The following is a 22,378-nucleotide window of genomic DNA, read 5'->3' as shown; positions in this document are numbered from 1 at the left end:
GGAGACCTGGGGGTGGGGTGGGTGGCTGACCCAGCAACAGGTGTGGCCAGGACTTCGGCACTTAAAGAGCTGGTTTCAGGGAACTGAACAATCAGAATCCGCCCTGACCCCAGGAATCACCTTCCTTTTTAAGAGGGTAAACCCCATATACACGAAACACCAGGTGGATAACCAGGCCCCTGGTGGGGTGCTGGGGGACCCCGGGAGGGAGCACAGATGAGGACACCCAGCCCTGAGGTATGAGCCACCGCCCTCCTCCTTTCCTCCACTTTTTCCGAGCAGCCGGGCCGGTCTGCCCACCCTCTCACCCGCGCTGGCTCACCCTGCAAGTCCCAGCTGCTGACCTTTGCAAGGCCTGTCCCTGTCCTCGGCCTGGAATGTCCCTTTTCCTTTCTCCACCCGCCTGGATCCTGCTTGTCCTGAAGGCCCAGCTCCGAGCCTCCTCCCCCAGGAAGCCTTCCCACGGCCCCAGCTGGAGGACTCATCCCGTTCACCTGCAGGGCTCGGGGCAGCTCGCGGGCCCCACCCTGTGCCACCATTCCATCTCATTTTATAGGTGGGGACACTGGTCACCAACATGTGAAAGTATCTGGCCAAGCCCAGACCTAGAGCTCTGGACACCTGAATCTGCGGGGGTCATCTGGGACAGGGCCTGGGGCTCAGCAGTCAGCTGATCTTAGTCTCCCCCACTCTGCCACTCTTTCACAGAGCAAACATGTTCCCACATTGCCCAGCCTTAGTTTCCCCCTCCGGCATTAGGGGCAAGAATGCTTACGGTCCTGGGGGGACTTAAAAAGACACACCTGAGAGCAGGCCTGGCTCTGGGCGGCCCGGGGTAGGGGCCTCTGCACCACTTCCTGCTTCTGGTTCTCCAGGGGCAGACATTACCCTTTCCTGGGGCAAGAGAACCACACAGCCAAGAGTCCTCCCCTCCCTTCTGGGAGCTCATTTAATAGGCGGAACACTCCTGAGGGACAGGGCTGGCACAATGGCCCCATTTTTCCAGATGAAGCAGAGGCAGCCCAGCAGATGGGCCTGGCCCGGGCCACACGGAGGGTCAGAGGTCAGGTGGGGGCCGGGGACTGGGCCTCATCCCCTCGACCCGGGCCACTTCCTGCTTTCGGTACAGGTAGACAATGCCAGAGATGAAGCCGTCACTGGCAGAGCCGCCGGGTACCACCTCGAGCTCAGAGGTGGCCAGCTCCCACCGGTCCACGGGCCATGTCACCAGGCATTCCCACGCCCCAGCCTGCTCCAGCCCGTCCAAGGTGGCCTCCAGTGCCTCCTTATAGCGAAGGTTGGATGGGTTGGTCCTGGTGGTCAGACACACCAGCCCACCTGGAGACGGGTGGGGGAAGGGCAGGTGAGCTGAGTGAGGGGCGGGAGCCACAGCCCCAGGCCGGTCCCTGCTTGGGAAAGTTGTCCCTTTCCTGCTGTTAGTTTTTCCAGCTTCATCCCCAGGCCAGCCTTGCCCCACCTCCATGCCTTCACCGCTCCCAGCTCCCTCCCCCAGGAACGCCCTTCTGCTTTGCCTACTTGACGACCTCCTAGGTACCCCTCAAGGCCCAGCTCTAGTGTCCTTTCCCCTGGGAATTCTTGATGGAATCCCCTGGACAGAGGTGGCTCATCCTCACTGCTCACCCAGCCCTCTGCTAGGGCCCAGCGGCAGCAGCGGCAGCGTCTGGATGTACAGGAAGGAGAGAAGCAGCGCATGGGCTTTGGACTTCTCTGAGTCTCAAGTTCCCAATTTGTAGAGAGGGGATGATTACTCTGTTTCAAGGAAGTCCTGTGGGTAAAATGCCTGGCCCAATCAAATCTGGAATCCAGAGTATATCCAGTGCTAGCCTCAGATACACTTTGAAGAAAAGAAGGGGATGACCCAACGACTGGTATCTGGGAAGGCTTCCTGGAGGAAGGGACAGGGAGAAGCAGGGCATTCCTGGCGGAGGGTCAGGAGGCACAGTAAGAGGAAAGGCTCTCAAGCAGGGGGGCCCATCCCATGGTGGGCAGGGCAGGGCTCTTGGGGGCCTCGTTCCTTGCTGGTTCCTGGGATGGGCATTTCCTGTCCTCCTGAGCCCCACCTCTAACCCTCCTGCTGACTCCAATGTCAGCCTCCTGTGGCTCACTGAGACCCAAGCCTGCCCAGACCTGCCCAGGCTTAACCACAGTCCCTAATGGGCCATGGGGACAGAGAGGAAGTAATTTCTCCATGGAGCCCCTCTGACCCCTGGATTCTTTTCTGCAGCCAGGCCAGTGCCTCACTGTCCTCGAGTTCTGCCATTCTCCTTTCTACCTTGTGGCTTTGCTTAAGCCAGGCCTCCTGGGGACTGCCCTCACTCCACAGCCCAGCCCCTGGGAATGCCTCTCAGTTCTGGAGCACTGAGCACTCAACAGCCCTTGTGGGATCACTGCCACTATGGCCCTGTGCCCTCTGGCCCCTTCCTGGTCCCCAGGGGCTTGGTGAAGGAGGCTGAGGGCAGGGTCTGTAACTTTTCCCCAGAGCAGAGGCAAGCAGAAGGCAAGACACGCAGTAGGAGCGCAGAAAACACATCCTCGCCTGCATATGTGCTGGCATCTAACATCTCACCTGAGCTGCCCCATTTCACAGATGAGGAAACTGAGACCAGTGAGGACAAAGAGACTTGCCTAAGGGCAGTCCGTGAGTTAGTGAGGAAGCAGGAGGAAGATGGGACTGTGCTAAGCCCCTGCTATATGCCAGGACTGGAGTAAAGGTTTAGAGCCTGTTTCATGCAATTCTCCCTGCAATCCCACGGGGAAGGGATGCATGCCACTTCTGTTTCCAGGTGAGAAAACAGAGGCCAGAGAGGACAGCGGAGTTGTTCTCAGGTGCCCAATGGATAGGAGGCAAGCTGCCCCCCTGCTTGCCCTGCTTGTCTGCCTGGGTCTGTTGACACAAGCAGCTGAGCCCTGGGCTGGCGGCAGGGACACTGGGCCACGCTGCCCAACCCTGGGAGGAACCCTGCCCCTCACTGGGCCTGTGGGGTTCTGCAGCCTGTGACTGTGGGGTGGAGAGGAGGCGGTGAGTGGGGGTGGGTGGGCTGCCCCTCACCTGGCTTGGTGACTCGCAGGAGCTCGGGCACTGCACTGCAGGGCACCTGGCCGTCACTGAGGGCCCCCACTGTCAGCACTGCGTCGAAGGTCCCTGTGGCAAGGTATGGGGTGTGGTGTGCTGTCTTCGGTGTGGCCTCAGCCCACCCTGAGGAGGCATGAGGTTGCCCCCAGTATCTGCAGGACCCAGATTCTGTAGGGATATGGCCTAGCCATGGGATGACATCAGATCATGGGGTGGAGGGCTCAGTGGGTGGGGGAGACTCATGACAACCAAGGGGGTGCAGGGGAGACTCAGCAGGGGGCAGAGGAGCTGGGCAAGAGAAGAGGGCCTCAGTGAAGGTGAGCTTGGTGAGGGGTAGGCCTTGGGGTGTGGGCAGCAGTACCTTCAGGGCTGGGCAGAGGCTCCTGGCCGAGGGTGCAGAGGCTGAGGTGCTGGTAGAGGCCACGGGCCCGGGCCCGTTCCAGCATCTCTGGGCTTCCATCCACCCCGTGGAGCCGAAGGAGGCCCCGAGCCTGCAGCTGGGGTGGGTGGGGGGGCTCAGGTCACAGTTCCCACTCTGCCACTTCCCAGCTTGGACCCCGCACCTCGGGGAGGGCAACGTGTTTAGAACCAGTGAGTATGAGGGGATGGGTAGGCGTAGAGTTCTGGGGTCAGAGGAAAGGACATCTGAGGAGGTGGGGGTCCAAGAGGGGGCAGAGGGTTTGGGGAGACCTCACCTCGGCAGCCACCAGGCCGGTGCCACAGGCCACGTCCAGGATCAGGGCAGTGTGGGGAGGGCCCGGAAAGGCTTGGGTGAGGCAGTCCACTGCCAGGCGGGGGGCACGGTACTGCAGGGCAGCCACATCCTGGGGACAGAGGGCTGAGTCTACTACCATTCCGGGCCCTGGGGTTTGGGGGACCTCTAGGGTTTGGGGGACCTCCGATGTGGGATGGTTTAGCAGTTGGTCAGGCCAAATTGTATGTGTGTGTTGGGGCCTTGGGCCCTGCTGGGGCTGGAGTGAGAGAAGACCTGGGTGGAAGGGGCTTTCTGTTGTCAAGGGGGCCCTGCTGTGTGTGTGTGTGTGTGTGTGTGTGTGCGCGCACTCGGGCACTGTGGGTTCCACCCACGACGAGCCCTCACTGGCACCTCCTCCAGGCAGCCCCTCTGCCTGCGCTGCAGCCTCAGGGTGGGGAGGTCTGGCCCCTGCTCTCTCGGGGCTGCCAACCCAGAGGCGTGGGGCTTGACAGGGGGCAGAGGAGGGGTCAGTCCGAGAGGGGCAGGACTGCAGGGTGTCACCCAGCCTCACAGCCGTCCTGGGACGCAGAGGCCGGGAGAAGGAGGGCGGCGGAGACGAGGCCCCGGTGGGTTACCTGGTCGTAATCCGGGGCCCAGCGGTCATAGAACTGGAGTGTGAGGGCCAGGTCGGTGATGCCGTGCGCCGCCCCGACCCGCGCCCGCACATCGGACAGGCTCGCGCGCTCCTCCTGCGCCATCCCCGCCCCGAGGCCCGGCTCCAGGCTCCCGCCCCCCAGAAGCCACCACTTCACAGGCGGGGACCCTGCGCACGGGGAGGGGCAGCACGGCCGCAGGTGCAACACCGCCGGGAGGACGCCGGGAAGGGGCGGGAGCGCGCGCGCGCGGGGGCCGTGGGGGTCGCCGGAGCTCGGGGCGGGGCCAGCCTCACCGCACAGGCCCCGCCCCCACCGTGCCTTCCTCGGTGATTGGCTTCCCGCTAAGAGAAAATCTCCAATGAAAGGAGGCGCTGGCAGCCCGCCTCCCCCATCAACCAATGAGCTCGGTTCTCGGCCCTGCTCCAACCTAGGAGGGTCCGGAGCTGGGAGACTTTGCTATGGCGTCGGGTTGAGGGGCTTCCCCGTCCGACTTCGACTAGCAACACCTCTAGTGTCCTCCCAGTTCCCGACGTCCTCTGTTTCCTAAGAATATGCACTTTTAAGTAGTGGGGATCCTCTGAATTCTTATGATCAAAGACATGGATCTTGAATCAGCTTTCAATTGTCCAACGCTCACCAAGGTCTAGGCGAGCTCTCCAGAACTTTCCGCGATGATGGAAGCCACATGTGGCTGTTGAGCACTTGGAATGTGGCTACTGCGACCTAGGAACTGAATGTTTAATTCTATTTGTTTTAGTGATTTTTGTGAAAGACAAACTGGAGTTCGCAGACCTACAGCCTTTTGTTTCTGACACCAAAGTTTTGCTGCAGCAAAGGAAGCCGGAAAGGAAGTAGTTTCCTGGGGGACAACGATTCCTGCAATGGCAAACGATTTTTATAGACATAATAGGGAAGTTATCTTGATTCCTGTTGGTTAGACCAGGGTTTGTCCATCTTATAGGGGCAGGTTTCGGGCAGGTGGCTTTTGTTTTGTATTGAATCAGATAATGAACTAGGGGCTTGGTTGGCTGTCTGGGTCAGCTGTCCTGGCTGGGATTTCAAATTTCAACAGATAAAGAGAAAACTTGAGGGCACTTTTTTTTGGGTGTGGGTGGGGGTGGCATGTCTCTGAGTGGTCCCTAGGACCTTCTCTCTACAATTTTATCAATTTAAATGGCTGTACCATATTGGACAGCACACGGAGCCTTGCCACTCAAAGTATTGTCTGCATACTTGCATCATCATCAGCTTGGGTTGCTCCAGGGGAGGTCTTTAGGGGAGCTTCCTAGAAATGCAAATTCCCCGCCCCCCGACCCGATTGCTGGGGGTGGGGCCCAGAAATCTGTGTTTTAACAAAGTCTCTGGGTGATTTCTATGCAGCTAGTTTGAGAAGCACTGGCCTAGAGGACCTGGGTGGGATATCAAGGTTTGAGCAGACAGTTTAGGAGGGAGTCTTGCAGCTGTACAGGCGGGAGGGGATGGTAGCACGAATTTGGGTAGGGTTCATGGCACTGGAAGGAGTGGATGGATTCCAGAGATATTTAGGAGGTAGAAGTGACAGAGCTTTGATGATTGGTAGAGCGTGTGGAATGGGGAACCAAGATGTCAGAAGTGAAAGCTATCAATATCTTAAGAGATTTCAGGATTTGTCTATTACACTCACCAGCATCACTTACTTTAATACAGTGTCCTTGATAAGAGCAGTTTTGGGGGAATGGAGGTGGTGGGGAAAACTCAGATCTCAGGGGTCACCAGCCAAGAGCCAAAGCCAAATCAGTCTTACTCTGAAAGTTGTACAGGGAACCACTTGCCTGTCAAGTGTTTGGCTGCAAATAACAGAACACCTGCAGAGCGGTGGCTAATGCAGCGAGGGATTTACTGGTCTAAGACAAGAAGCCTGAGACTGGGAGATAAGGTGTGGTGGCTCCCGTCTCTGCCACCTTTTGCCTGGAGACCTTTGTCCTCATGCCTGTGATCTTGTCGTGGCTGTTCCACCTCCTGGCAGAACGAAGGGCAAAAGGCGAAAAGCTTTGTCAGCTGAGTCTATTCCTTTTAAAAAAAAAAACCACCCGGTACCTTCTGCTTGGGCCACCCCCATCAGTCCCTGGGAGGTGAATGAGGAGGAGGAGGCTGGGAACAGCGCTGGGCCAGCCCAGCAAGTAGGTGGGCCCCAGCTCTGCCGCCTCTGGTTGATTTAGGTCACTACGTATTTATTGTGCATCTACTGCCTGCTGGGCCCTGGGAGGGGCCCTGGAGTCACACAGGTGAGTCAGAAACAGCCCCCACCCCTATCCTAGAGGGGGAGTGGGGAGAGGGGGTTCCTCTGTCCAGACTCCATTCTTTGGCTCCTAAATATAGATGTGCAGGCTTTGCCTTCGAAGTCACCCCACCTCCCCTGGGTGTCCACGACCCCTCCTTTGTCTGGGGTCGGGGTGGGGGTGAGGATGCTGAGGGATTTTGGGGGCGGGGTGGGGGGATGACCCACTCTAAGGTGGGTGGCCCCAAGTAAACTCTGGAGCAGCAGAGGATGACTCGGAAGGCCCCAGGGGAGTCCCCAGGGGGCCTCCACACCCGGCCCCGTAGCCCCTCAGCACCTCCTCTCGGTGATGTCCAGCTCGCTGATGGGAGGCTGCAGTTTGTGGCACCCGCGTGGCTTCTACAGGGGACCTGGCCCCACCCGGCCTACTCTCCTCTCTCCCCTTCCTGGCTCAGGAACCTGTTCTAGCCTTGGGGCCAGAAGCCCTTTGTCTGACTCATTTCCCTACCCTTCGGTCCCCTCAAGTTCTAAGCTTTGGAACTCCAAGGCTTTTCTGTGTCTTCTGCTGAAAGTAACCCTCCCCCAGGGCAATGGGCACCACCCCGTCCAGCTGGTGCCAAAATGGGGGGAAGGGCTCGGTGATAAGAAATCATTTGGGGGTACAAAGGGGTAGTGAAAGCATCAGGTCATATTTAAAAACTGTTATCTGTTCCCGCAGATGTCCGAGCCAAGGGCCAAGGACCACATATGGCCCTGGGAGGAGAGGCAAGGGCCCTGGGATGGCCGAGGGAGTGGACAAGGGGCAGGGCCACGTCAGGCTGAGATGGCAGCACCGGCAAAGTGTGGAGATGCAAGAGGGCATGAGTTTTGGGGAGAGGCAAGACTTTCAGAGGTCAGGAATGTGAGGGTGAGGACGTAGGGGATCCATTGGGGTGCTTCTGGGTGCAAGTGTCAGAAAACCCCACCCAAAGTGGCTTCAAGATAGCAGGGGTTTGCTACTGACCCAAGCTTTTTCCCTTCTTCCATTTCGCCGTCCTTTGTGTCTGCCCTGTCCTCCTTTCTGGTCACGAGCTCAGGCCTGTGTCTCTTTTTTGCATTTCTCTTTGTATCTGGGGGAAGATGTTTCCTGGAAACCCTCAGCAGACACCCCCACCTGCACCCCAGCTCCTCTTGCCCAGGGCTACTTCCATTGTCTAAGCCCCAGCCACAAGGCAGGCTGGGAGTGCGCTGGGCTGGCACTTTCAGGCTCTGGGGCGGGAAGTGAGCTCTGCCTCCAGGGAGAAAGGAGAGGGAAATGGCTGTGGGTGCAAACCTCTGGGCTGAAACAGGTTTGTTTGCGTGTGCCTCTGCAGGTGGGGCTGTGATGGGTGCGGCACCCAGGCCATAAGGAGTGTGCTTCCCAGATGGTGGCCTTGGTTCCTGATCTTGGGTGAGCGATGGGGAAGCCACAGTCAGGTTTGTGGTTTTACAAAAATGGCTCCAGAAGGCAGCATGGAGGGTAGACTAGGAGAGCTGCAAGTTCTGAGGCTGTTGCAATTATTTCAAGCGAGAGCTGGGGTCCCGGGCAGAGGTAGGGGAAGCTGCCGAGGGCTGTCTATTTAGCAGCCAACAGGGCAACCTTGGTGTTGCTAGGTTGTGGGCAAAGAGAGAGCAGCTCCTTTTTCTTTTTCTTTTCTTTTCTTTTTTTTTTTTTTAGTGACACAGAATTCTTTATTCAAAAAAGTTTTGAACACACAATACCTCCTCTTCTCTTTCTAGCAAGAAGTTTTAACAAGTTTTAAATGTCCCAATTATCAAAAACAATAGGCTCTTTTAAAAATAAAACTTGATTACCAGAAACAAATAATACGTAGTTACATATCATTTCCACATCACTACCCATTTCCATTATTTATTTGTCAATTCATCTTTGATGCAATTTGGGAACAATTAAGCAGTCACCAGATACCTGTTTTAGAATCTGAAGAAATTATTATTCACCATAGGATTCTGATATATATTTTGTTGCATATATGCAAAATTTCAGAAGGGACAAGTTATGAACTAATCTAGTTACTTTATACTGAATACTTATGTACCTAGTCAAAACAACAAGGATTAAGATCTTTCCCCAGTTGCATATTGACTATATAAAAGCTGTTTTCAGCATTTTCTTCTAGAGACTAAAAAAAAAAAAAATGCTTTATTTCCCTGCTAGTTAAAAGGAAGAATTATACATTACAAGTCCTTTAGAGGTGAGTATTAATTCCTTATGAGAACAGCCATAAAATGCATTGTTTTAAAATTCTCCAAAAAAATAAAACAAATTGGATACAGTCTCTCCCTTCAAAACCTATGGCATTAATACCTAACTTGACAAAATATTTTTTTCTGAGAGCAGCTCCCCTTTCTTCTTTTTGCCTCCTACCCCCAAAGCCGCCCCTTCTCAGTCTCGGTTGCTGCCTCCTGCTCCTCTCCTCCACCCCATCTCTGACAGGGAGAGCCCCCGGGCACCGTCCTGGGCACCTCCTTTCTTCTTTATCTACACCCACTTCCTCAGTGATCTCATCTAGCCCCGTGACTTTAAATACTATTATGTGCTAGTGACTCCCAAATTGGCGACACCTAGTCCCAACTCTCCCCTGAAACCTGGATGTGCCTACCCAGCTGTGCACTTGACCTCTGCCCTTGGAGCCCACAGCCTCTCGCTGGCCATGTGCCCTAACCCAACTCCTGTTCTCCCCATTCCCCATCCATTCCTCCTTGGGCTCCCATCTCAGCAAATGCCCGGCACCACCACGCACCCAGGGGCTTGGCCTGAGTTACTTCCCCCTAGCCCACACTCCTTCCACCAGCAAATCCCATGGATACCAAACACACCTTCTCTCCCCTCCATCTCTGCCACTCAGGTCCCAGCCGGTCCCAGCCACCCCCTCCTTTGCCCCACCCACTGTCTGTCTTCCTCACAGAAGCCAGTGGAAATAGAGCTGATTATTATTTTAAAGATTTTAATGGAAAATTTCAAACATGCACAAAAGAAGAGATTAATATAATAGCCCCATATATATTTTGTCATCCCATTTCAATAGTTAAAATATGGCTAACCAGAATTTTGTTTTTACAGTGTAAATTTGATGAGTTTACTCCCCGGCTTAAGACCTAAAATCCGAATTCCTTACCAACCTGGTCTCCAGCCTCTCTCCTCCTTGCTCCCCCACCCTGGCCTCTGCCGGTCCTGGAACTTGCCAAGGGCTGCCTCAGGGCCTTGGCACTGCTGTTCTGGGCCTGGGTCACTCTTCGTTCAGATGTTTGCTTGACCGGCTTATTCTCAACCTTCAGGTGCCCACCATCCAGAACGAGCAAATGTTAACACTGTGTCATCCTTGCTTCTGCATGTGCGGGTGTAGACAAAGGAGGGAGGACTGCAGACGAAGCTGGCATTCCCTTTGACCTGGTCCCCGGGGAACCAGCTACCACCAGGAATGGGTGGGGACTTTCTAGGTCATGTTTTTATAGGTTTTTTTTCCTATATATATGATATGTCTAGAACATATAATATTGCTTTATGGGTTTGAAAAAATTTATATAAATGCTATCATGCTATAGCTATCACTCTGGAACTTTCCTTTTCCACTTACTCTGTTTTTGAGAGCTTGCCATGTTAATGCATTTAGGTCTCATTCATTTTAATGATTGCCTAAGTCATCTCTCATATGGATACACCCAGTTTATTTATCCACTTATCTACCAAAGGGAGAAATGCTGCCACAGCCTCCTCCGCCTCTCTTTGTTTACAAGTGGATGTTTCTCCAAGGAGGTGCTTTCCACCCTGGGGCTTGCAACCCATTGAAGGGAGTGAAAACAATTTAGTCGGTTGCGAAATAGAATAGAAGAGAATAGAAAATAAAAGAGCACTTTGCCCGTAGTAAGGGTAATTATTGCTTTGTTTAATTCTTGTTTCAGTTCACTCGTGTGTAATGGGCGGCTTTGGAAAATAAATTTCTTACTGCAGGTGGCAATCAAAGTATGAAAACCAACATGAAACTGCTGGGATCGGATGTGGGCCGTGGCTGAGTGCCCTGGTTGCCCCACTGTCTCATCCACGCTTGGCGTATTGTCAGACTTTTCTGTTTTTGTGAATGAGTTGTGAGATAATATCTTGTTGTGGTTTTAATTTGAATTTCCCTGATCACTAATAAGGCTGAGCATCTGTTCCTATGTTTATCGGTTGTTTGGATTTCCCCTTCTATGAAATGCCTTTGCCCGTTTTGTTTCTATCGAGTCATTTGATTTTTTTCTTGTTGATCTGTAGGAGTTCTTTATATATTCTGGATACTGATCCATGGACAATTTCATGTGTTGCCTTTGGCTTTGCTTGTGCTGTCTGTACACTGGTTTCAGCCACAAGGAAGTCACCAGAGACTTGAGCCAGGCCAGTGGCAGCTGGGAGATGGCCAGTGGCTGGAGGTGGGGTGGGACGAGAAGTTTACTACTGGGCTATAGCTGCTCTTTCAACAGCATGGTTTAAATGGTGAGGAGGGACATTTTCTTTGGGCTGAGAGAGGTCTGGGGGAGAAAAGAGAAAGTAAAGAGATGGGGAGTGGTTGAGGTTGGCGTAGGAGGTGGGAGAATATCCCACAGAAGGGTTCTAGGTAAGTTGGCAGAAAACAGATGAGCTAAAACATTGGTTCCAAACAAACTGATCAATAAATAAATTGGTGAAAATTATGAATATTTCCTTGTGCTATTTTTTTTTTTCACATTTTGATGATTTTTGTATACCACAGGTGTGATTTTGCACGCTGTTGCTTGCATTTATGCATTTTTGTCCTTTTATTGGAGCTTTTATTTCTCAGGTGAATAGTGTTTTTGAACAATCGGATGGTTTGGCAACTTTATATGCTTCTTTTAATAAAGCATTATTACAGCATTTTCATTCATTTTTATGTTTAAAAACATTGTGAATTAATTTTGAGGTAGTAATGACCCTTCTTTGTATTTGGCAGTGTTTTCTGGAATTTCAAAATCTAGTCTTGGGCTCCAAGTAAATTGCCTGCAAGTACATTGGTTAAAAACAAATCTTTCTACACATCAGATTGTGAATCAATAAAAATTTGTGCAACCTGGGTAATCTCTCTCTCTCTCTCTAGCAAATTTGCATATATTTTAAAGCGCTTTTGTCCAATCTCTAATTTTTAAAAAAATCTTGCATTCCTTTTCATCTGCAGATACCGACTTCTCTTACTCACCACCCCCAAGCATTGATGCCACGCCAGATAGCGCCCCCCAAGCCCTTCCCAGACCCATTTCCTGAGTCCTCTCCACAAGCTCACGTGGTCGTTTCTACCAGTCCCAGTTTCCAGATAAGGACACTTGGGGCAGGAGCCTGTCCAGGGTCCTAGTCCTCTAAGTAAGTGGCTGAGATCAGTTCAGACTCAAGTCTGCTGAGTCCAAAACCTTTTCCCTGATCCAGTGTATATCACCCCTCCTGCTTTTGTCAAATTTTACGCATTATTTTTGATGGCCATCTTCAGAAAGAAAAATACAAGTTCCAATAAATATGAAGGCATTCTTTATTCGTTTTTGTGTCCTTCTCAAAAAACCTGAGTGAAGATGGGAAATGAAGGAAAATGTAGTTCGAACAGTTGGAACGTGAAGAGGGGAGAATATGGTCCCGAGCTTTTCTCGGTGGTTTCGCCTCCAGCAACCTAGGCGTGACTGGACTTGCACAGGGCCGGCTGCTCGGATGACGCAATGTGGTTGTCATGGGGAAACAGGCCTCGCGGGCCCATTAGGGACAAAACAAGGAGCTGGAAACTTCCCACCGACGTGCTGCGCGTCGAGCGCCCGGGCGCGCCCGGCTCCGCCGCCGCCTGTGTCTGCTGCCCCCGCGCGGCCGCGCCGCCGTCCTGCACCCGCCGGGGAAGCGCACCGGAAAGCCGTCGGGGCGCCGGGGCGGGGAGCGAGTGCCAGGCGGGCTTCCTGCCTCTCGTCTCGCACACGGTCCTGAGCTAGGGTCAGGGTCTCCGCCCGGCGGGCAGGAATGGGGAAATGATGTTCCCTGGCATTGTGCAAGGCAACGGCCCCCGATGACTGGGCTATCACACCTGGTTGTCCCTGTTACCCTGCAAGGTAAAACTGGTGATCTTGGTTCTGCAGGTGAGGACAGGGCCAGGGAGGGGAAGTAGTGCCCAAGACCATGTGGCACAATAGTGGACAGGTGGCCTTGAACGGAGGCTTTGAGTGGGAAAGAGAAGGGGTGTGTTTGGGATGGGAAGGCCTGTGGGTTGCCCTGCAGACCTCCTTCTGCAGCAGCTCCTGTTGCCCTCCTGTCCACTGTGACAGGTGGGGCTCTCCAAGGCCATTGCCCATTCCTTTATTTACTAGTTCAAAATTATTTACGGTGCTTCTGCTACTCCTCTGGCACTGTTCTAGGTATGGGGTGACATTCTGAACAAGACTCTATGGTCCTCGCCTTCAGAGGTGGTTTGACATGAAGATGAGGGGAGAAAGGTGACGGGTGACTCTGGAGTTTCTGGCTTGTGGGACTGGGGGTGCTGCTTCCCAAGCTGGGTTGGGGGGAAGGTCCTGAGTGGTTTCACCCTCCAGGGGTGGTCCCTGACCTCTGCCACCAGATGTCCAGGCTCTGACAGTTCCTCTGTGTCCCTCCCGTCCTGCAGTCTGGACACATGCAGAGCGCTAGAGGGGCCTTGCTGGAATCTAGCTTGAGGACCAAGATGAAGGGTCTGGTGGGGGGAGACAGCTGGCTGGAGCTGAGCCTGAGAGCTGGGCTTATTATCCTAATGGCAGTTGAGGGGGACCCCAAGGGACTGCCCTGAGGGGCAGTGGAGCAGAGAGGGGTCTCTAACTCCAGCCCTTGCTATAATCACATGGTCCAGAGAATCTGGTCAATGCGAGGTTGGGGACTTCTGGGTATAGGCAAATGCCAGAAGGTGGAGATGATAGATGGGTGGGAATAAGCAAAAGAGGGGAGGAGAGACTGGAGGGAAAACAAATTGAAAACACTAGTTTCAGCCACCGCCATCTGACTCCCAGCAATCTCTCAGTTCCTAACCTCAGGCTTGACTCAGCAAGCCTGACCTGAGCTCTTTACTTCCTCCCCCTAAACCCGCTCTTCCTCCACTTGGCCTCCCACTTCAGTGGAGTACCACTGTCCATCCTTCATCCAACCCTTCTGGGGGTGATCCCTGACCCCTGCCTTGCTTTGCCTCTCTTCCCAATCAATCCTCTGTTGGGAGACAATTCTCCATGGGTCGCTCATGTTACTACAGGTCTTGTGAGTGAGGCACTAATGGATTACCCTTTGCTCTGAATTATCTTTTCCAGGATGTTTGTATAATGAACAGCCCTCAAGCATAGAGATAGTGTCTCCTTCTGGAGCAAAGGGCAGGAACACTCCAGTAGAATAAAGATAACCTCTCTCATGGGAGCAGAGGGAGGCAAGCTTACTGCCCATTATAACAGGTTTGGATTCTCTAAGCTCAGGATTCCTCTCTTGGAACAACCCACTGTGCATGCAGGGGTCATTTGACCCTCTTCACACTACCCTGTGAGATTTGGGGATTATGGAACCAGGGCAAAATGCTTATACTCTAGTTGCCTGCTCTATCTGTGAGTAATAAATTGTCTTTATTCTCTGTTCCAGGAGTCTTGTGTCTTCTACCAGCCTCCATGAAACTATGACAAGCTGACTTGCTAGGTTGCAAGTAAGGCAAAATCTCAGACCATGTACATACAGTTCCTAATGTATTCAGATTCTGTTAGTTTCACCATCTATGTATTTCTGGCATCTTTCCATTTCTCTCCATTCCCAGTGACAGCCCTGGTCCAGGCTCCCATGATCTTGTTCCTGCAGGATTTATTGCTGTGAGTTCCTTTCTGGACTCCCTCCCCTAGACCCCTTCTCCACTCTGCTGGGGACTCTTCAAAACTGGAGGGACCACAAAGCTACAGCCCACAGCTGTCCCAGTTGCCTTGGTCTTTAGGATCTTCAATGACTGTTGTTATTTACTAGAATATACTATGACCCATGTGCCCCTTGCTGACCTTACCACTCACCTTCTGCTCCTCCCCATGTCCTACTTTATGTTCTGGTCATGCTGAATTGTTTGAATCACTCTGTTCCCTCTGCTGGGACCACCATTCACACTTTTTTTCTCTGGAAAACTCCTCCTATCCTTCCAAACTCGGCTCAAGGAGACCTTTCTGAAGCCTCAGTGCTGTCCTGCTGGAGACATAGCCGGTGGGTGGGGGAGGGGAAGGGCATAGGACAGAGTGCAGGGTCTTTGCCACGTTTACCCTCCAGACCCCAGCTCTTGCCCCAGGGAGGAAATGAGTGGGTGAACAGGACTGTCCTGGGCAAAGGTCATCATTGATGTTTCCAGGGATTCATTTGGGCAGGCTGCCATGGACAGTTGGGCAGGTTGCATCCTGCACAAGGGTGCCTGGCTAAGGGGGCAAGTGGGGCCTGAAATAAGCTGTGTCCAAGGGCAGGACGGCGCTCACCCTTCCAGACTGCCCAGAGGTGCTGCTGCTCACCGAGCCCTGCACTCAGTGCCCTGTCTGCCAGAGGGCGTGCTTTCTCCTACATTTAAAAAAACACTCGATGTGTGGGAGCCTCATCCTGTAGCCTCGTGGGCGCTGTCTGCAGGCCCCCAGCCAGCTTCTCATTTCTCCTTCTCATCCCTCTTCCTTTTGGGTGCCTCTCCCTTACTCATTGTCCTGGGACAAGTCCATAAATGCTTCCTTTTTGAGGGTCTCTCTGTTGGACACAGACAGGACAGCAGTGTAAGAAATGCACATGATCAAGGTTCTGGAATCTTCCAGAATTCTAAGGCATTGACCCTAATCCCTGGCTCCAGCCATCTGTCTGGAATGCTCCAGGTGGAGTGGGGTGGCTCAGCAAATTGCCCCCTTTCCCTCAGGACCTGCCCCATCAGCCCATTTCTCTCCCCTCCCCTTTCCTAACCTACTCTGAGACCCCACTGAGGCATCATCGACTAAGAGCTCAGAGTCAATGTACCTGGGAACAAGCCTTTAGCAGAATGCAAAAATCAGTGAGGTGGGGATGCTTAGGTGAGGGCCTTCAGATTTGGGCAACCGAGGCTTCCGTCTGCTTCCAAATATTTTGCCACCTGCGGCCCTTGGGGGTGAAAATTTCTATTCCCCAAGTTTTTGGTCACTGGGGAGTTGGAAGGGTCTGGAAGGTGTAACACCCAGCTACTCCCTAGCTCCATTGCCACCCATAGAGACAGTCTTGGCTGCCTGCGACAAGCATCAGTGACATCTGCCAGAGTCTTTCTCCATCAAGAGCTGGCACTCACGCCTGAGCGAGGCAGACCAGAGGTTTGGGGGTGAAGTGCCCAGGAGCGGTCCTCAGGCAATGATAACAGGAAAAGGAAGATACCTATCCCAGCTGTTGTGCTGCACTGTCCCCCCAAGGTCCCCCAGGAGCTGGAGCCCCAGCTGCACAAAGTAAGAACCTGCTCATCAGCTCACTCTGTGTACACTTCATCTCCTGCCCTGCCTCACTTTCTTACCCTCTACTGATGCTTCCAGGGATCGCCTCCCAGGTGAACTACTCGCACTCAAATCCCTGTCTCACGGTCTCCTGGGGAATCCAACCCGAAGAAACCTTGGCCCAAAGGGAGCAGCAGAACCCTGACCAGTCATGAAGTGGCCGGGCTTGCACCCGATGTCTTGGAGGGAGCAGGAGGTAAGTGAGGAGGGGGTGCTTCCTGTGGCCCCTGGGTCCCCATGGTAACTTGGCCGCCACCCTGGGGTATCTGTGAGGTCACCTGCCTCTCCTAGCTGGAGGAGGGTGGCAGGCCCAGACATGGAGGCCATCCCTCCCGTCAGGTCCAGCCTCTTGGGGATTCTGCAGCAGGTGGTGAGGCTGGCAGTGCTGGTGAGTGGGGGGCCCAGGGGGTGGGGCCGGTGGGGTGGGGGCCGAGAGGGTCCTGCCCTGTCCCGATCGGGGCACTGGACAGCCCCCTGCTTTCTGGAGTAATCTGTCTGCTCCCACCAGCCCCACCCCCCAAACCACAGGGCCTCAATTTTCTCTATAGGGGGTCACCCCTGTGGGTTAAGCACCGCCTTGCTATCCATCTTTTTAAAACATGCAAACGCTTGCAGGCAGGGCCACACCTCAAATCACAAGCCCTCAGCGGGCTGAGTTCTCAGAAAAGGGTCTTCTGGGTCGCGTCAGGGTGACAGCGGTAAGGGAGGTGACACGGCACGGTAGAAAGCGACAGGTGCAACTGGATTGGAATCTCCACTGTGTTTTGCTAGGTGACTTTGGGCAAATGGCCTCACCTCTCTGAGCCTCTGTTTCCTCTCCTCTAAAACCGATCTTGTAGGGCCATGTGGGAACTAGTAGGTCCCTCCTCTCCCCCTGGTGTGTGAGGGTCCCGCTGAGTGGGTTGGTGTCACCCCGGGGCTCTGATGAGGGGCCTCTGAGCCTCAGCCCTCGAGTAGCGCTTTCTCATGTTAAATCGGAACTTTTTACTTCCGTCCCAGCCCGACCCAACCCCACACTTGGGTGATTTCCCTAGGGGATGGGAGAGAATGTTGTCCACCCTGTCCCTCTCCTTTAGCCCTCTCTGTAGGTCGGCCATGAATTCTGTCACTTTCCTCCACTACCATGTCTCCTGGGGACACATCTCTCTCCCCTGATGGTCTGCCTCTTGCCCTCAGCTGCCCACATGGCACCAAGAGAACACCGGTGTGACGCTAAGCCTGGGTGCTTGGGAGAAGACAATCGGCCTGGGTTTAAATCCTGCGGGTTCAGAGTGGTGGGAGTGCGGCTTGCCACTCCTTCTAGAATCATAATGATAATAGTAACAATCAAGCAATCTCCTTTAGTCTGGAACAGTCTAAATAATCATTTAAAACCAACAGAAATAAGGCCAAATATAATACAAAATACTTTCTCTAAAGCTTCCTTCTGAGGATGGAATCCTTGGAAATAGACAAAGATCCATCCTGGTGTGTGTGGGAAACTGAGGCCTGGAGAGGGAGGGTTCCTGCCCCAGCTGTACGACAGCAGGTGACAGGTGTCTTTCCCTCCTGCAGCTGATCCAGAACCGGGCCCACCTCTACAATCTGCTGCTGCTCAAGATCATCCACTTCAACCACTGGGTGTCGGGGCTGGCCCAGGAAGCCCAGGGGTCCTGCAGCCGGCGGGCCCACCCACCCCCAGCGGTCGCAGCCTGCCTCGTGGGCCGGGCTCTCCGGGCCGGGCTGGCCCTGGTTGAGGTCCCCGTGTGGCTGGTGCTGCGGGTGCCCAGGCTGGCTTGGGCAGGTGTGCTGGGCTGCTCCCGGGCCCTGGGCCTTGCCCCGCAGTGGCTGGACACCTGGGAGCAGCTGGGCCTCTCAGCAGCCACCTGGACAGACCTGCTTCTGTCGTGTCTGCACAGCCTGCTGCTGGCAGCCCTGTTGTTGCTGCTGCTGGCCTGGAGGCTGTGCTGGATGGCCCACCGCCTGGGCCAGCTGCCCGGCAAGGTGGGTGGGCTGGGGGGCAGGGGCCGGGACTGCTGAGGGCCGGTCTGGGACACTGAGCCTGGCCAGGGCCGGGCTTTGAGTGCCCGGCAGCCTCCTGCCCGTCCTCTTGCCTGCTGCAGGCCCTGCTGGAGAACCGTGTGGTGCTGGAGCTCCTGGCACTGCCGAAGCGTCTGTACTGTCGGGTGGCGAGCCTGGTGGCACTCACCTCCTGGCACCTGGCCTACCTCGTCACCTGGACCACCTGCCTGGCGTCCCACCTGCTGCAGGCTGCCTTTGAGCACACGGTTCAGCTGGCCAAGGCCCAGGAGGCCAAGCCCCCGGAGGCCTCGGGACCCTTGTCCGAGCTCCCTCTCCCTGAGTCCATGACCCCCGAGGCTGGGGCAGCCCCGCCAGAGCGTGAAACCCTCGGGGAATAAATGTATCCTTGGCTACCTCTTTTGGTCTGGCCTGGCCCAGGGTTTCCCTCTCCTTCTTCCCTACTGGCCTGGAAGTGTGCGTGCACGTGTGTGTGTGTGTGTGTGCGCGCGTGTGCACGCGTGCCCTAGGGTTGCCTCTGGGAAGGAAACCACATTCCATAAGCTTCTGCTGTGTGCCAGACACCATCTCAGAAACTTTACGCCCATGATTTTGTTTAAATATCACAGCAATCCAGGCTTCAGTTTTGATTAGCTTCATTTTCCAGATGAGAAAATTTGAGCCTCGAAAGGCTCTGGCTTTCCCAAGGTCACAGTAAGGTCACGAGCAGGCCCAGCATGGGGATCCTAGATTTTTCTGTTTCCCAGAACCCTAACTTTGTCTAGGCCCTCACCCCTGGTTCTTGGCACTATTGGAGCCCAAGGTTTTGGGGGTGCTGGGCAGTTAAAGACTCTGGCCTCTTGGGGGTGCCAGGGCCTCACATTTCAGAGATTTAGAAAATTTCTTGGAGAAGTAGTTACTGCTGAGCCTGTCCCATCCATGCATTCACACAGTTAGGGACTCACCTCACTCATTCACCCACCCATCTACCCATCCACCCACCTGTCCATCCATCTGTCCATCCATCTATCAATCTGTTCATCCATCCATCCATCCATCCACCCATCCACCCACCCGTGCATCCGCCCGTCCATCCATCCATCCATCCATCCATTCATCCATCCATCCATCTGTCCATCCGTCTGTCCATCCATCTGTCTCTCAGCCTTTCCACCTACCCACCAATCCATCCATTTACTCATCTGACTACCCATCCATCCATCTTCTCCAGGGAGAGGGGACACTTGCTCAGTATCCTGCCTTCACCCCTATCAGCCCAGGGTTCTGCTCGGCGGAGGGAGGGATGTAACTTTGCCGGCTCAGGCTGCGGTGGGGTTAGGGCCCTAGATGCAGTGAGTGATTCTGCTGAGCAGAGGGGAGGGGCTGCTTTCTTGAGAGTTAGCCACCAGCCCTCACCTGCTCTCAAGCCTGAGGGTGGTGGGAGTGTGGGGAGAAGTTCCAGAGAGCTCCAGGCCAGTTACCCCTTCTCCATTGTGGTTCCCGGGTCAGGTGGGGCCAGATTACCATCCGACCTCCCCTCTGCTCCTGCCAATGGCCCAGAGTGGGTGTGGGGGTGAATTTCTAGGCCCTTCTCCCCAGGGCAGGGGGAACCATCCCTAGCGCTCCCCTCGAAGGCCAGTTGGGGAGATGGAGGTGGTGGCAAGTACCTGAGCAGGGGAAGAGAGCACGGGGGCCCTGGAGGGTTAGGGGATGGATCAGAGACCAGGATGGCAGGAGGCTTACAGCAGTGCTGGGCAGCAGGGCTGGAGGCGAGACAGTGCATGAGATACTGATCCAATTTTTTCCTTCTACTAAATTTTCAATTACGCAAAATACACCGGTCTTAAGCTAGAAATGTCTCCTCCTCCTCTGGTTCTAAACTTTGAGAGAAAGCGTCAACCGTGAGTGTTGATCATTCTGCAATGATTTTTTTTTGCATATATGCAAAACCCTACACTTCTGCTTACATAATTCGTGTTGAGATCACATTGATGAAAATCTGATCGAAGGATACATATTGGTAGACCAGTTGCTGGTTTGCGTTTAACACTCTACCGCCCGCCCGTTTCTAAGTCAATATACACACATCTTGTTATTTCTAGGTATTGAAACTGCTCAGGGCGGCTCCCATTTCCCCTCATTTCATGCAATGTAGCTCCGAAGCTCAGAAGGAGGCGGGCCTCGTAGGTGACCTGCCTTGGAGGGGTGTCAGGGGCACAGGGAGTGGAAGTTGGGTCCCTGCCCTGGGGAGCTCCTCTCTGACCCTCACAGGCTGTGTTCCGGTCCCTGGAGAGCTGGGGCTGATACCTCCCGCTGGAGGGAGCCTGGGCAGAGGGGAAGGGACCTGGGTTGGGGCAGGGGCCGGGAGGGCAGGGAAGAGGTCATGGGCCCAGCTGGCCAGAGTGAGAGAGCGAGCCTGGCCTGGGCCCTGCCCCGGGGGTGGGATGGGGCCAGGAGACCAGCCTCGGGTCCCGGAGCTGAGCACCCTGCCACCTGACAGTGCCCACCTGCTTCCCTTGCCCCCTCAGACAGTTGGCTCCGAACCACTGGCTGCTGGTGGCGATGCTGGTGGCTTAGCTCCTACTTTCCACAGTGGGTTCTCCCATGTGGCTGTGCCTGGGGCTAAGTGCACAGCTATGAGACACGAATGGTGAGAGAAGACTTCGGTGGACTTGAAGACAGACTGGGAGCCATGCCTTAGGGCCGGGGTGGCTGGGAAGGCTTCCCGAAGGAGGTGGCATTCAAACCCTGCCCAAGAAGACAGGAATGTGCTGCAGCCCAGAGGAAAAACCCTGGGTTCTGACACAGATCTGACTCTTGCTGTATGAGCATCGCCAAGTTCCTCTCCTCTCTGGACCTCGGTTTCCTTAGCCATTGTTGCAGGTCTGTATCCCTGGGCCGGGCCCCAGGCTGGGTTCTGGAACACAGGTGCACCCTTGGAGACAATCTCAGGAAGTGCGCGGGCTGGGGACCCGGGGGGTCGTGGGCAACGGGAGGCTTGTGTGAGGAGACCGCCCCTCTCGAGGAGAAGACCTGGGTCGGGGACAGAGGCTTGTGTTCCACGGCTCTGTCTCTGCCTCCCTGCCTCCTTGGATGGGACAGTGCCCCTCCGAGCCTCAGTTTCCAGGCCTGTGCCATGTGGGCTGGAGGGGACGATGCCCTGTGAGGGGCGGCATGTGAGGGGCCTCGGTGCCCAGACCCTGTTCCTGAACACTCCAGGTGGCAGGCGGACCCGGGCTGGGGTGCAGCCGGACTTCCCCGTGGGCAGCTGTTGTTCAGGGCCCCTCATGCCATCTGAAATCTGGCTCCTAAGGCATTGCTGCTTACGCTTCCAGACCATGAAAATAAGCCCTCGGGGGCCTTCCAAGGCCCGGGCCTCGTGGGGTTGGTGCTAGGCTGGGAGGGAGGTGGGCTAGAACCTGCCTTGGGCTTCTTCTTACAGCCAGGGGGAGCAGAAAGCCTTGGGTTTGAATCCTGAATCCACCATCTCCTGGCCATGTGACCAAGTTACTTCACCTGGCAAACCTCAGTTTCTCCACCTGTCAACAGAGCATAATCACGGCACCCCAGAATCCCATGGGGACATTGCCCAGATGTGCATGTGCAGTGATGCTCTGGGCCTGACCCAGGAGGCTCTCAGGGGACCCCAGCCCCCCTAGCTGCTCCCTCTCCCAGCCCACTACCTTCCCAGGGGCCTCAGGATCTGGTTCAGGGGTCAGAGGTGGTGGTGGGGGGGGTTGGTGCGGGTAGTCAGTCCATCTGTCTCAGGCCTGTGAGTGTGGAGGGGCCCTGGTCTGCTGGAGGAAAACCAGGGGAGGGGGGTGATGGTGGTGGTGGGGCGCACGCAGGGTGGGGGGAGCTGGCTGGAGGGCTGGCCAGCAGCTCCACGCAATCTGTCTGCTATGCAGTGCCGGCCCAGCCTGTATTTATTTATGCTGAGCGTGTATTTATATCAGCCCCTTTCTCATTAACAGGACAGGAAATGGCTGGAATTGTTACATACCTGGCGGCCCAGGGGTCCCGCTCAGCCAAGACACACAGGGCCCATGGCTGCCAGGGGCCCCCTCCTCAGTCTGCCCACAGGCCCAGGCCTGAGTCTGGGCCCCTCATTGACCCCAACTTTCACTGAGGCCCCCCTCTGTCTCCTTGAGCACTCCTTC

At 54.9% G+C, this 22,378-nt stretch overlaps 2 protein-coding genes across 13 annotated transcripts; one reads left to right on the top strand and one right to left on the bottom strand.

Moving 5' to 3' along the window:
* Positions 1-168: 168 nt before the first annotated feature.
* On the top strand, positions 169-18,626 carry TMEM270 (transmembrane protein 270). 12 transcript variants are annotated; one of them, XM_037815037.1, is made up of 6 exons: positions 8,098-8,130; positions 14,347-14,407; positions 15,950-16,175; positions 16,260-16,416; positions 17,775-18,203; positions 18,323-18,626. In XM_037815037.1, exons 4-6 carry the CDS (start codon positions 16,372-16,374, stop codon positions 18,617-18,619), a joined length of 771 nt encoding a protein of 256 aa, XP_037670965.1. In that variant the 5' UTR covers positions 8,098-8,130; positions 14,347-14,407; positions 15,950-16,175; positions 16,260-16,371; the 3' UTR covers positions 18,620-18,626. The 12 variants fall into 12 exon arrangements, with proteins under 12 accessions (XP_037670970.1, XP_037670972.1, XP_037670965.1 ...); XM_037815038.1 differs by having other exon boundaries at positions 8,114-8,130; positions 16,012-16,175; XM_037815036.1 differs by lacking the exon at positions 8,098-8,130 and adding an exon at positions 12,654-12,812.
* On the bottom strand, positions 922-4,689 carry METTL27 (methyltransferase like 27). Its single transcript, XM_037815045.1, is given in 6 exon segments — positions 922-1,216; positions 1,218-1,338; positions 3,071-3,163; positions 3,456-3,591; positions 3,790-3,918; positions 4,424-4,689. Coding segments are annotated over 6 exon segments (729 nt in total). The 5' UTR covers positions 4,547-4,689; the 3' UTR covers positions 922-1,089.
* Positions 18,627-22,378: the final 3,752 nt, after the last annotated feature.

Source organism: Choloepus didactylus, chromosome 21 (genome assembly GCF_015220235.1).
Source record: "Choloepus didactylus isolate mChoDid1 chromosome 21, mChoDid1.pri, whole genome shotgun sequence".
Lineage (NCBI taxonomy): Eukaryota > Metazoa > Chordata > Mammalia > Pilosa > Megalonychidae > Choloepus > Choloepus didactylus.
This window is presented reverse-complemented; position numbering and strand designations above follow the sequence as displayed.

Bases quoted from the DNA above. Each gene is read 5' to 3' on its own strand.
- TMEM270 (XM_037815042.1), top strand. From the start codon at position 16,372: ATGAAGTGGCCGGGCTTGCACCCGATGTCTTGGAGGGAGCAGGAG. The intron at 16,417-17,774 runs GTAAGTGAGGAG...TCCCTCCTGCAG, and splicing joins TGTCTTGGAGGGAGCAGGAG to CTGATCCAGAACCGGGCCCA. The intron at 18,204-18,322 runs GTGGGTGGGCTG...TGCCTGCTGCAG, and splicing joins TGGGCCAGCTGCCCGGCAAG to GCCCTGCTGGAGAACCGTGT.